We start from the raw sequence: 13,317 nt of genomic DNA on the forward strand, positions 1-13,317 counted from the left end.
ATTCAGACTTACTGCTAGCTGATTTGGGGGAATTTGCTGGGTGAAGCTAGCAGGAGAGGACAAAAATAAACTAATAGGAGATCTGGAGATAGCTGCAAGGCTCTACAGCCTATGATCCACTTACGGTAATTTTTCTTGTACCTTCTTCCAGAATCTCCACCTGTAAATCACATTATTACATGTAGGCCCCTGGGGGAAAAGGTTTATCAAAAATGCTCCATCCCTGACCCTCTGCTTTACCCATAGCTTCTGAGCCTGAGCCCTGTGTAAGCAGCAATTTCAAAAGAGAGAGTCAAATTCACACTTTCTGCTCCCTCAAGTGAGTGCAGTCTGACACTTTCTGTTATGTTCTTGCAGAGCACAGTTCTGAAAGATTAGCATGCAACCTTATTTCTTGTCAGCGTGATGTATTTTAATGTTCTTTAGATCATATGTAGCCTCATGTTTTCCGTCTGGTAAACAGCTACAGACCTGCTCAAGACCACCTGATTATATAGGCTAAATAAAGGATGCACAGGGTGGTTTGTTCCATCTGTTGACTAATGAAATACAGTTTCTGATTAAGTTTTTGTACCCCATGCACGTGGTAAAAAGACCCAGGCACATCAGCCTAGGATTCCCCAAGGAGCTGTTACCAAATATTTCATATTCTGCTCATTACTGCTGTTTATTTACAACCTTCAGAACAAAAATAAGGAAATCTATGGTACAATAAAGAAGTAGAATCAAGAAAAATAACAGGATTTATTCCTCAATTATATTTCCTGGAAAGCAAAAGTAAAAAGTCATGTATCATTTTTATTGGCTGAAAATCTACAATCACAACTGCTACCATTTTTATTTTTTTTCTCTGGTTCACTGCTATAAAGTGGGCAGCAAGCCTCTCCTCATCCACCCCTGAGCCTAAGAGCATTCTGCTGCACTTTGTAGTGTAAATGCACTTTCTTTGTTTTCCCATTTCTCTTAATCTATTTTCACTGCCTGTAAATCACAAATAAATAAAAAAAGCTCAAGAAGGTACAACCTTGATCAAGAATTACCAGAAATCCCTTTTTGCATCTGTAGAAATGCAACAGTACAGAAAAATCTGGTATTTACAAAGAAAGTGTTGTTCTGTCTGTGCACTCTTGCTATTCTATCCTGACTTTCCATTATTTCCCAAAGTGCAAGCAATCATTCTTAATTTTCAACAAGAATCTCTCTAAACAGAGAGAGAATCTGTAGGGATTTTAAGCTATAGTCATTTCACAAAACTAGACACATCCCTGAAGTAGTAACAGAAGAACAAAAGAGAGATAAATAGAAAGATTCTAAACAAAGGGAATAAATAAAAGCTGTAATTAAATAAAAAGTTCAACATATTGGATCCTATATTGAAGATTTATTAGAATACTTGCAGGCAAAACATCCAAAACCAAATTCTACCACTTCACTTACTTAAGTAAAAAACCCCTTGCAGAATGTGGCCCTTTCTCACTTTTTGTTTTGCCAACATAGTAAAGGAATTACTGTACCAGATCAGAACAGTTTGGTGTGTTGTTTCTAAACTCCTAAACATAAATAGCATCGAGAAAGCTGCGAGAAAAGCTTTTGAAATAGCCTACACGTAAGAAAATTTTTTTCTTACAATTCACAACAGAGGTGGATCCCACCCTGAAGCATATGAATGTATACTTCTTCCAGATGTCAGAATTTGCAAAGCCCTCTTACTCGACCCTTGTTACTCTGACTGTCACTGTAATTATTGTATTTTTCTGAAACTGTTGCTAAATCCTTAACTTCGGTGCTGCTTTGTGGCACTGTTTGGCTTTGGTTGCGCCCTGAGTGAGAAGCATGCCTCATCAACTTCTGAATTATTTTTACCTTTTACTCTAATTAGCTATTCCGTTACTGTATTACAATCCAGCCTCTGCCCTTTCTTGTTTGTGAAGCAGCCTGTAATGATGTCCCTTTTTAACCACAACTTCTGAACAGTGCTTCTGGTCGCTTTTGCTCTGTGGGGCTGGAGTTGGAGCAGGACAGGTGGTGATGTCATCTTGTGCTCTCTCCCTGTGTGACCTCTTTCCTCAGCTACCTAGCCCTGTACGCCTACAAGCCCCAGAAGAACGACGAGCTGGAGCTGCGCAAAGGGGAGATGTACCGGGTCATAGAGAAGTGCCAGGACGGCTGGTTCAAGGGCACGTCTCTGAGGAGTGGCATGTCCGGTGTCTTCCCAGGCAACTATGTGACACCTGTTTCAAGGTGAGGAGCACTGGCCTGTACTGAGCTGGGAGGGATTCTGAAAGGCACTGAAAACAATGTAACTCTGCTTTTAAATTCTCCTTCCAGAAATTCTCTGTGGCGCTGCAGACTTCAGTAATGATACTTGCTGGTTGTAGCATTTGGGTTACCATGTTCTCAAGAGATTGCACTAGTTGTATTAGATGATGGCATTTTTAAACTCTCATAAGACATGTTCCTTGCAGGTGAATGCTAGCCTATCTATGGCCATATCTCCTTTAGAGCGACTGTGGATTTGCAAACTGAACTCATTCCTTCTCATGTGCTCTGTCTGTCCTCGCACAAGCTCATGGTCTCCACGATCTTTGACCCCTCTCCAGAGAAGGGCACCTCACAACTCAGGCACTGTTGATCTCGAGAAATTGATCCAGCTTTGTTGCATCTAAAGTTTATGTCAAGTCTGTAGCATGTGTTCTGAGTAACACCCGAAATTAAGAACTTATCAGAAGGCAATCACTAAGCCTTCTGACAGTCCTGATATTGCATTTCAGTAAGGAAACCCCAAATATTAATTCACTGGCTCTTCACTGTTCATCAACCTAAATGTATTTACCTTATTTTATAGAGCCGCTTGGCTGCCTTCACTCCTTTCCTCTTCAGCTCTTAATTAGTAAGGAAGTTTGTGCTGAAGGGTCGGTTATCTGAATCAGCAAGACTTTATTAAATGCAGCATGTCACAGCTAGAACAAGACAAAGAAGTGCTAAAGGGCAAAAGTGCTTTCCACAAAACCTGAAAGCAGCATTATGATTATATTTATGATCCCGTGGGTTAATTAAGTTCCTCTATAAATCACCCTCAGTGAGAACAGCAATAAAAATCTGATAGCAACAAAATTCCCTATTTGCACTACTTTCAACATACTTTGTTCCCCTTTGACAGAAAAGCAGAGGATTAGATTCAGACATGTTTTTCTGCCACTCCCTACAAAACCCAAGGAAAAGAAGTTGTGAATTTAACAACACTGAATTAGATTTATATGCTGCCAAAACACATGTGAGTGGACCATTATGGAAAAAGAACAAAACACTTCAGATGGACAGACAGGCACAGGCCAGCAGAGAAAATTTGCCACATCCAACATCCATCCACCTCTGTTGGAGTCACAGATAGTTTCTGTACTTGTTGGTGTGCATGTTTGCCTGAACACAGCTCTCAGTGGACTGTTAGATGTGCTTTTCTGGCAAACTCAATCTAGTGCAGATGGCTAAGCCAGCTCCAGCTGAACCTTCCTGCCACCCTGCCAGCTCTTCACAGCAGATGACAGACACTCAAGATTTCCATCTGGTGGGATTCCCAGCTTTTCCCAACCTGGAGACTTATAAAAAATTTTGAAGAAACTAGAAAATCAGATGTATTTAGCAAAATGTAATCCAGGCCAACTTTGCACTACGAGGATTGGGCAGAAGGCATAGCTTTCTTTTGCCCCTTTGGACCATATCCTCCAGCCTGTGCTTTGGTCTTTTTCCATCAGAATTCCACTCTTTCCGCTTTCCACTCTTTTCTTAGGGTTATTTCTTCTATCACCCACGTCCTCTAAACCAGACCAGACTGTTCAACATATTCCTTTCTGCTCCTTCCCTCTCTGTCTTCCCATGCAATCTTGGGGACCCACAGTTTCCCCCAGTTCCATACCCCATAGTCAACTCTTACACTTTTTCTGTTATTCTCTCCTCTCTTGCTAAACCCTTGCACTGTCTCATTTCCATTTCCTCCACCTTACTTTGTTCTGCCTCATATCCCTGTGCTGTCCTTTCCTGGAAGAGGACCTTGGCACAAAAAGCAGTTCAGAAGAAGAAAACAGCACAAAATGATCCAGCTGTTTCATGGCATCTACAGCTGGGGAAGGAAACTATTCAGGAACTTGAGTAAGAAACACAGAGAAAGAGCTGATCACCAGCACCAGCTGAGTTTGTCCACTGATGTCTTTCTGTCTTCCTAAGTATCCTCTTACCTCAGTGGTAAAAGGATACAGACATGCTGTACTCTGAACTCAATTCATAGGAGAGAAAGCCTTGTCCCTTTCCCTCTGAGGTCTACTTGGACGCTCAGGTGAAATACAAATTATGCATGCGGTTAAAAGTGAGGACTGAGAGAGGTGTTGACGACTGTTTGGACTTCTTTTTCATTCAGGTCGTCTGCATTCCTGTCCCTGTTGCATCCCCTTAGCAAGTCTAAGCTAGGGCTGGTTACATCAGTAGGATGAGTGTTCAGCCCAGCCAAGCCCAGTCAAGTCCACAACTTCTCAGTCCCCTTCCATAGCCACACACAGATTTGGTGTTATCCCTCTTTGTTTCTCCCTGTAGGGTTGTATGCAGGTTTGGTCCAAAGAAAAGATCTCTGAATCTGTTTTAATTATCACTCCATGGGAAATAGCCTCTGGCGCACAAAATGACATCTGGGAGATACCCATTTCCTCTGAATTAAGATTTGTGATTTTACTAGAAACTATTCAGACAGAAATGTAGGGTAATAAAAGACATGATGAGAAAAATTATCTTTTCTATTTTTACCCTGCACTTCTTCCTGTAGAATAAAGGGATGAAAATATCCCCCAGCATGCTTATCAATGCATCCTATACAGATAAGTATATATCAATACCTCAGTTTACTTTAACAACTGATAGGGTATCATGTTAAATCCCCTAAGTAACTGGGGGTACTTATCAGCACTGAGGTTGAGTATTGGAGTCCCTGCAGCATGCTTACATTGTGCACTTGTCTCCATGCAGGGTGCCGGTGGGAGCTGGGCAGCCCAGGAATAGTGGAGCTGGAGGAACTCCAACAACAAAAGTAGCCCCAGGAACCATCCATCCCATTGTGGCTGGTCACAGCAATGCCACCACAGCTGCCAGACCAGTTGTTCCCATCACAGCTCCCCAGACACATCCCCAGCTGCAGGCAGCCTCTCCACAGCTGAATAACTGCCTGAGGTACTCGGCTCAGCAGCCAGCCAGCCAGCCCCGCAGCGCCATGCAGATGGGTAAGTGCTCACCCTGTGCCTCCTGCACTGGCAGGATTGATATGGAACCCCTCCAGTGCAACCCTCGAGAATGTGCCCATCTCCACAGCTTTCCTTCTTGCTTTAGCCCAGCCAATGTGGAGTTTGTCCATTGGTGATAGAGTATGTTTTCTTTGCTAGTAATATTTATGGGTTTCTATTGATCTCTGGGAACCACATTGTGTTTATCAGATTGTTCTGTTGCTACAGCTGAAATAGATTTTAGTGTTTACAAATATTTATACAATTCATCGGAGTGAAAGCAAGCACTTTGTATACTGAGGAGATTAACAGTTCTGAGTCCGGTTGGCTTGCTGATAAAAAAATACTGTCCTTATTGCAAAGCAAGTAATAGATGCCTTGAAATTAAGAAGCATTTCATTGGGCTTCAGGGATGAAAGGTATTTATTAGGCAGAACAGGACCCCATGTTAGTGGTAAAGCAAAAGATCTGAAAAATGCTGCCACCTTTTTGAAGTGAGAATAAGAGCTTCTTGCACCAGGGGGCCTCTGTTCTTTCTAGGTTCCCTTTCTGATGTACAGCATAATTTTCTAGAGTACAATTTATTCCCCTTTCCCTGATGTTAAACAGCTTCTGATGTTGAATAAAGTAAGAGTAAATCATGTGGTGGAACTTTATAGAGCAAATTTTAAAACATTTTGTTTCTGATATTTTATAGGGATGTGAGCCATTGTATTTACAAAGGCAGATCAGTAATGACTGTGACTGCTGAAAACTGAGGTCTTAGATACAAAACAGAGCAAACACAAATGAGCAATACCCTGCAGAGTAAGCCATGAATTCATACCTTTTGAAGCCAGAAGGCACCATTATGACCATCTAATCTCACCTACTACACAGTGCAGACCAAAGGGAAAAAAAACATAATCAAACACTTGAGAATCTCAGTCTTGAACAGTGGAGACTCCTCTGCTCAACAAACAGGGCAGGGCTTTACATGGTAACCATGTCACACTGGGGAATAATCAATTTACCGTCTTTTTGTCTGCTTCAGAAAGTGCTGCTTTCCTTTGAAGTCACACCCTTCCAAAAGGTCTCCTGCTCCCACAGAGCAAAGGCAAAAATGTCCCCTTTTGGGTGAAGTGCTCAGGAAGTGTTTGGGTGCCTCCTGTGCCCATGTCAACAGGCAGGTGATTCCCCTGAAACCAAGGTGACAGATTGCTCTGCCCTACAGGCCTGGCATACCCCACACCTTTTTTCCACACCTCCAGCAGCTTCCCTGATTTAAGATTGCCCCTCTAGGTCACTCTGACATCTCTAAAGTGCCAAAGCATTGGCAGGCAGGGTGATCCAGGGACCGCAGAACTGTTACAAAACCTCCTAAGCAGAGAATTCTCCAGCCTTTCCAGAAGGTTCATGAGATTGTTGCTTTAATTAAACGAACCTTTGCCAAGATAAATAAAGGAAGTTTTCATTATTATCAGTAGTAGCCTCCATAATAACTGTCCTCACCAGCATCCCATGGACCAGAGCACCTGCAGGACAGATCAATGCACTGACTTTTGGAAAAGCTTTCCAAGAGAGGCAAGCTGGCACAGGATTCAAATCATGTTTCTGTTGGCTTGCAATATACATGAGTAACAAATCAATTTTCTACAAGGCCACTAATGTAGGAATACACCCAAAACGAAATATGAGTGGTGTAGAACAAAAATAGCCTTCAGTGAGCATTGCTAATTAATAGCATGTTTGATGCAGCACAGTCCAGATCGAGATCCCAGAACAAAGGCATATATTGTAACAGCAAACAGATGAATCTATAGAATAAAATGTGAGAGCTCTGCTCAGAGTTGATTTTTCTTACACCATTTCCTTTACTGTTTCTCATGTTGTATGTTTCCTTTGTGTCTGGAAACACCAAGTCCTACATGAAAGAGGTGATGTACCTAATATGATTATCAAATCAGTGTTCCACATCCAAGTAAATGCAGAGAAATTCCATTAGTATGCTTTCTGTCTAAATTTAGGAAAGCCATTGCTCCCTACAAACAGTAGTTCAAAACCTAGATCCTACAAGCTTAGCCATCCCAAAAAATTAGATTTCTCATAGCAATGTTGCTTATCACTCAGGTTCCAAATGGGAAAATCAGAAAGGAATCACTTCTAGATAACTATGGGTACTTTGCCTGGCTTTCCGGAAGTGAATTGCACTTTCAGTGCATGCTTTTAGTAGTCCTGGGAGGGGAAGATGATAATTAATTGTGAAAATAGTCTTGAAGGTGTCTGTAATAACAACTTTTAGGGCCTTCCTCCGGCTACATGGTAAAGTGGTATCAAGTTACAGACTGGCTAAAGATAGCGTAGCTGATTTGCTATAAACATTACTCAAAAAAGATGTTATAGAGTCAAGGAGCTCCTGTGAGGGAGAATCATATAAACTTGGGAGGTGCTAATCTGATGATGACTGGCCCATCATGTTCAGTATCACATCAGATAATAGGGCAGAAGGCTGGAGATGAAATTCCCTCCTGGCAAGAGTGCTCAGCTGGTGTAGTGAGTATGATTAATGGCACTGTAGCAATCTAATCCCTGCTAATGGGTGCCACTGATAACCACTGGAATAGAAACTAGTGGTTTGAGTTGTTCTACCACTGTTTAGTTATAGATTGAGTGAACTCCAGCTGCATAAAAGTTTGTCCTTCAGATGAATTTGTCAGAAAACGACAGATCAAAGTGGGTCAGAAATTTTCTACTAAAATGCATCTTGGTCAAAGAAAAGCCAATTAGCTGGACTCAAAGTTTTTTGTCAGGAATGGGTGTAGCTCAACCAGACCAACCATGAGCTGTACTGGCTCATGTTGCTAAGGGAATTGATGGCTTTCCAGAGCTGTTCTCCACATAAGAGAACAGTGCAATGATCACATGCTATGTTTTCACATCCCAGGTGAATAACCTGACCAAAATAAAGGCTGTTGTGGGGTGAGTGAGCATGTTGTGCACAGAAAAATGTTCAGAGGTTCAAATTTTGCACTGAGAACAAGATTATGAAACCTTGAAATCATTTAAGAAATGGGCACTTTCTAGCCAGTCCTATTATTGAATCATTTATGTGAGGGAATGTCTGAGTATGGACTCAGCTTCTAGGCTGTACACACTTGAAGTGGAGCTGTATTTAGGTAACACTTAAGCAATCAACCAAGCTGAAAATCACAGACAACATCATTGTGGAAATGGACCCAGAGCTTTGTCACATTTTTTGCATCCTGAAGAGTGCAACAGGCTCTGGAATCCCTGGGGAGCTGACCTCATCTGTGTGTCACAGTCACCATTAAATGGAGGAGCTCTAATTCCTGGTTCCCACTACTTGCAGGCAGGGTTTGCTTTGCAGGAGCAGCCAGACTAAAAGGCACTGCATAGTCCCTTAGGGACTTTGCTGGCAGAGAGGAGGCTGAGCTCAGAAATCCTCTGGTGGATTTCTGCTTAATTTATCCTGTGCAGCACTGTGATGTGATGTTGATCATTTTGTTAGGGCTGAAACAAGAGACCTCCTTTTGTAATTGCTGTCTGCAGGGTCAGCGTGGATCATCTGGGCTAACCCTTTAGGTGCCGTGTTGCATTGCTCCAGAACCAATCACGTTAGCAGGACGGCCTGGGGGTGCAGAAAACAGCTCAGCTGGAACAAGATAAAGGCAGCAGGTTGGGTACAGTAATTTCACGACTATAAGGCGCACCGGATTATAAGGCGCACTTCCGGGAGTCGGCAAATTTCCGAACTTTGTCCATATATAAGGCGCACCAGACTAGAAGGCGTACTTTTTTTTGCAGTGAGGATCTGCGTGCAACAAAGTAACAAATTAGTAACAGAATCGCGCAATCACGGGGTTTACTGGCAGGTGCTCAATTTGCAAACATTTTTCACAGATTGGTGTAGCCTTTAAACGCAGCCCCAAGCGCCCTTCCTGTGCCCGGGGCCCGGCACTCCCGCCCACCCCCAGCACCGGCTGGCACAGCTGGCGAGGCACAACTTGTGCCACAGCTTGGGGCTGCCGTGGGCCAGCCGCGGCTCACGACTCGCACTTCCAGGTTGTCTCAGGGTGGCCACGGCTCACACTTCCGGGTTGGCTCGAGGTGGCCACAGCTCGCACTTCCAGGTTGGCTCAGGGTGGCCACGGCTCACAGCTCGCACTTCCGGGTGGGCAAATTTTTCAACTTTGTCCATATAAAAGGCGCACCGGATTATAAGGCGCACTTCTGGGTTTCCATCAAAATTCTACTCAAAAGGATGCGCCTTATAGTTGTGAAATTACCAGCCATAGGCAGGTATAGTGAATGCCATTCCCCAGTGGCATCACTGGGGGGAACAAGCCAATTTTGGTGACTTCAGACAGGGCTTTGCAGCCAGGAGGGGAATTAGCCAAAAACACCTGCAGGGTGAGATATGCTGGGCAAAGGATATCTCATAGCTTATGTCCCCACTGGTCCCTTGGCACCTTCACAGACAGAATCACAGAACATTCTGAATTGGAAGGGACCCACAAGGATCATCGACGCCAACTCCTAAAGTGAAAGGTCCCTAAGAGGATAAAACCCACGGTGCTGTTTTCACCGTGCTCTGATCCAGTGAGCTATGGCCACTGAAGGGCCCATTGAGGCCCAGCGAGGGGAATTTAACCCTCTGCTCTGTGCTCCTTCCACAGCGCACCCAGCAGTGCCAGCCCCGGAGAGACCCACGGCCACAGTGTCGCCTCTGCGGACGCCCAGCTCGCCCTCCCGCCTGCCCGCCGCGGCCATCCGGCCTCACCCTGCTGTGTCCCCACAGCACGGCCACCAGCCACCCGTGCCGGGGGCCCGGCCCCTCATCCCACTCACCTCCGCCGCCGCCGCCATCACCCCGCCCAACGTCAGCGCCGCGCACCTCAACGGGGACGTGGGCCCAGGGCCCCTGGGCGGCCCTGCTGCACCCGGGCCTGCCGCCAAACCCGAGGAGAGGAAGAACGAGAAGGTAAGGCCACCATGCCTCTGCCATGCCTCTGCCGAGCCTCGTGCTCCTGCATCAACCTCACGCAGGTCTTTTGAGGAGGCACCCTGCGAGAACTGGTTTCCACTGCCAGACGGCTCAGGCATCCTCACCTCACACTATTTCCACACTTCATCTTTCTCCCCACCACCATCCTCATGCTTGCGCGTGGGAAACAAGGTTGAATGGGCTAAATTTGTGTGTTTTTCCCAATGACCAACACCGAGATCTGCAGATTTGCAGTGGTGCAGCGAGATGTTGTAGTGGGCTCTTGGCCATCAGAACCTCATGGCCAAGTCAGAATCCATCTGCCTCCCTATGGCAAAGAGGGTCATGGTGGCACCAGCCACGCAGCAGGTGCCTCAGGCACAGTGAAATATTGGCTCGTGGGTGGTAGGAGCTGTTCTGCTCTTCCAGAAACATCTCAATTTCTTCAAGAAGCTTTCGTTGCAGTGGCACAGCCAAAAGAGTAGAAGCTAATCAATGTGCTGTAGGTGCTCGATGGGATGTAGGTACCTTGTACTGTAGGGTCAATCTCTTAGGAACCAGCAGTGGAACCAATATCTGGGTGCATATTCCCGGGCACACCTTACTAAGGAAAGCCAGCAAGGAGAGCTGCTTTAAGCACCCTGCCTTTTAGGTTCTTGGCAAATATTTTGCTTTTGCCAAATGTTTATATTGTGTCAGCAGTTCTCATCTATCAGTGCTGAACATATCTCTGTACTGGCTAGCAGAGTAAGATCCTGGTTTGTATCTGAGTAGGAGGAAGAGATGTGGGGGCCTGCTTTTCCTTTGAACCTGAAAAAAATCCTTTCCATATGTTCCCTGAGATTTCCATGGTGACAGACACACATGGAGTAAACAGTTTGTACATGGTAATAGTGAGGTGGCAGGTCTTGTGTGTCCTCAGGGCCACAGATAACCCCTAGTTGTACAAAATGAGGAATATAAGTTTTAAAATGCTTTTCTTAATCCTGCCTTGAATTTTCTCTGAATGCATTTTGGTGAAAGAAGAATGGTGTAGAAATTCTGACCTGGATGTGAAATACAGTAATTTCACGAGTATAAGCTGCACCTGATTATAAGCCACATTTCCGGGTGTCGGCAACTTTTCATTCTTTGTCCATACATAAGCCACACTGAATTATAAGTTGCACTTTCATATATTGGCTGCTCTGGAGTATAAGCTGCACTTCTGGGTTTGGACCAAAATTTTAGTCAAAAGGGTGCGGCTTATACTCCTGAAATTACTGTACTTGCTTACAAGGAACAACTCTCAGGTGTGCATGAAGGACTGCATGTGGTGGGAGCAAACAACACCTGCTACTTCTGCAAGTCCAAGGAAGGGAATAGCACTTGGCAGGAGGTAGTAGAGCTGCACATTGCCTCAGAGCATTGTGTACTGGCTTATTTATTACTTCCTAAAACGCATTAAGTAATAGGTCTGTATATTTTAGTTCATGTGATACTGCACACTGAAAGTCCGTAGGCAAAATTATATCAAGCACAGTTCTAAGACACTAGTTAATCTTTCCCAAGTTGTAACAGCTTAAAGTTATGGAATTGGGATGCAGGGAAGTAAAATTAACACATTTTTGAACTCCATGCAGGAAGGGGAGAAGGAAAAAATATACATCATAATTGCAATGGGCATTGCCAAAGACCAATTCACTATCTGGGAAGTATCAGAGAGAAGTGAGAGTAAAAAATGTCATTTCTGACTCCATTGGGTAATACGTAACTGCCCCAGCTGAACAACATATTCCTGAATCTTGTCCATGTTATAGTTCACTTTAATTTTATCTGAATTAGCCATGTTTCCTTTCCTTTTAGAAATAGTGACTGATGTTTGGCCAGATAAGTTGTGTTCTTACTCTTTGCTAAGCCCAAATATTTCTTTGAAGCAATTCAGAGCTTGGATAATGCCAGAATGAAAGCCATATAACTATTCAGAAAGGCATCTCTGAGTCAGAACTGGAACCATATCTGTAACAGGGCTTGATATTTTCAAAGTGAAGGCTGATTGGGCAGGTTTTTTGGTAAATAGGAAAGTGTCAAAACACTCTGAGGGAATATCAGTGGAGAAAGGCAGTATCTGTTGACAGTACACATAATAGGAAAAAATCAGACAAGATTTGAGGGGCAAAATACAGGAGGGACATAGCTAGCAAGCTGCCAGATAAGCAAAGATAAGAAGCAATTTTTCTGAGTTCAATTTCATTATATTAATCAGTCAGGTATTTTGAGATGAAAGGAACAGAGGGGAAGTTAGTAAGAGGAGAGGTAATAAGGTCTTCAGCTCTATTGAACACAGGATGGAAGAAATGCACAGGTAATTATCTCCTGAGAAACTGAGATTAGCAAGTTATATGTGATGTAAATTGTAATGTGCCATAAAATTAGTGTTGTTGTTAGAATCAACAATTTTTGGTATCCCATGAAATTGTTTACTTTAATCCTGGCTTAGTCTTTCCAGTGTCTTTTGTAGGATATCATTGAGGAGAAAAGCTGAATGATCAGAGAATAACTGGTTTAGCAGATATTTTCTTGTTATTAACCATGGTTTTCTTTCATGCAGGAATTGTCAGTGTGAGTTCACTGTGGTACAGAGGGCACATAGTACATAAGAAGTAGTTTGCATTCAGGGGTAGACATGACGAGGATCCGTTGTTTTTCATGGTTCTTTTGAGGGCTGTGGAGATAAATTGCAATTGTTGCATTTATCACTCTAGTATGGTGAGATATATTGGTCCTTGGGGAATTTTCTTCAGATTATAACATTAGTAATGTCGATTGTCTGCTTGAAGGCTAGGCTGGGAGATAGTGGGGAAAAGTGTTTTAAGATATGATCTTCTAAAAATTTATGTTTTATGATTTCCCGTGTCGATTCCACTCAGGGATGCTAAGTGTAACACCAAGGGGCAGCTTCTGCAGTGAGTTAGTGTATGCTGTTTGTGTTGCTTGTTCCAGGAAGGAATTGACTTCACCTCAGGAATAGCCTTGCTGAGTGTCTGCTGCAGTCATCACTGTGCTTTCCTCTGTGCAGACATTTATATGCCA

General features: G+C 43.7%; 1 protein-coding gene across 1 annotated transcript in view; it reads left to right on the forward strand.

Annotated features, from left to right (window-relative positions):
• The window catches only part of SH3RF3 (SH3 domain containing ring finger 3), a 249,081-nt gene that overhangs the window by 204,512 nt on the left and 31,252 nt on the right, over positions 1-13,317 (forward strand). Inside the window, exons 6-8 of the mRNA XM_033051735.1 lie at positions 2,071-2,241; positions 5,011-5,261; positions 9,938-10,242. Coding sequence (XP_032907626.1) covers positions 2,071-2,241; positions 5,011-5,261; positions 9,938-10,242 — 727 coding nt within the window. The remainder of the gene's footprint in view (positions 1-2,070; positions 2,242-5,010; positions 5,262-9,937; positions 10,243-13,317) is intronic.

This window comes from Catharus ustulatus, chromosome 2 (genome assembly GCF_009819885.2).
Source record: "Catharus ustulatus isolate bCatUst1 chromosome 2, bCatUst1.pri.v2, whole genome shotgun sequence".
NCBI lineage: Eukaryota > Metazoa > Chordata > Aves > Passeriformes > Turdidae > Catharus > Catharus ustulatus.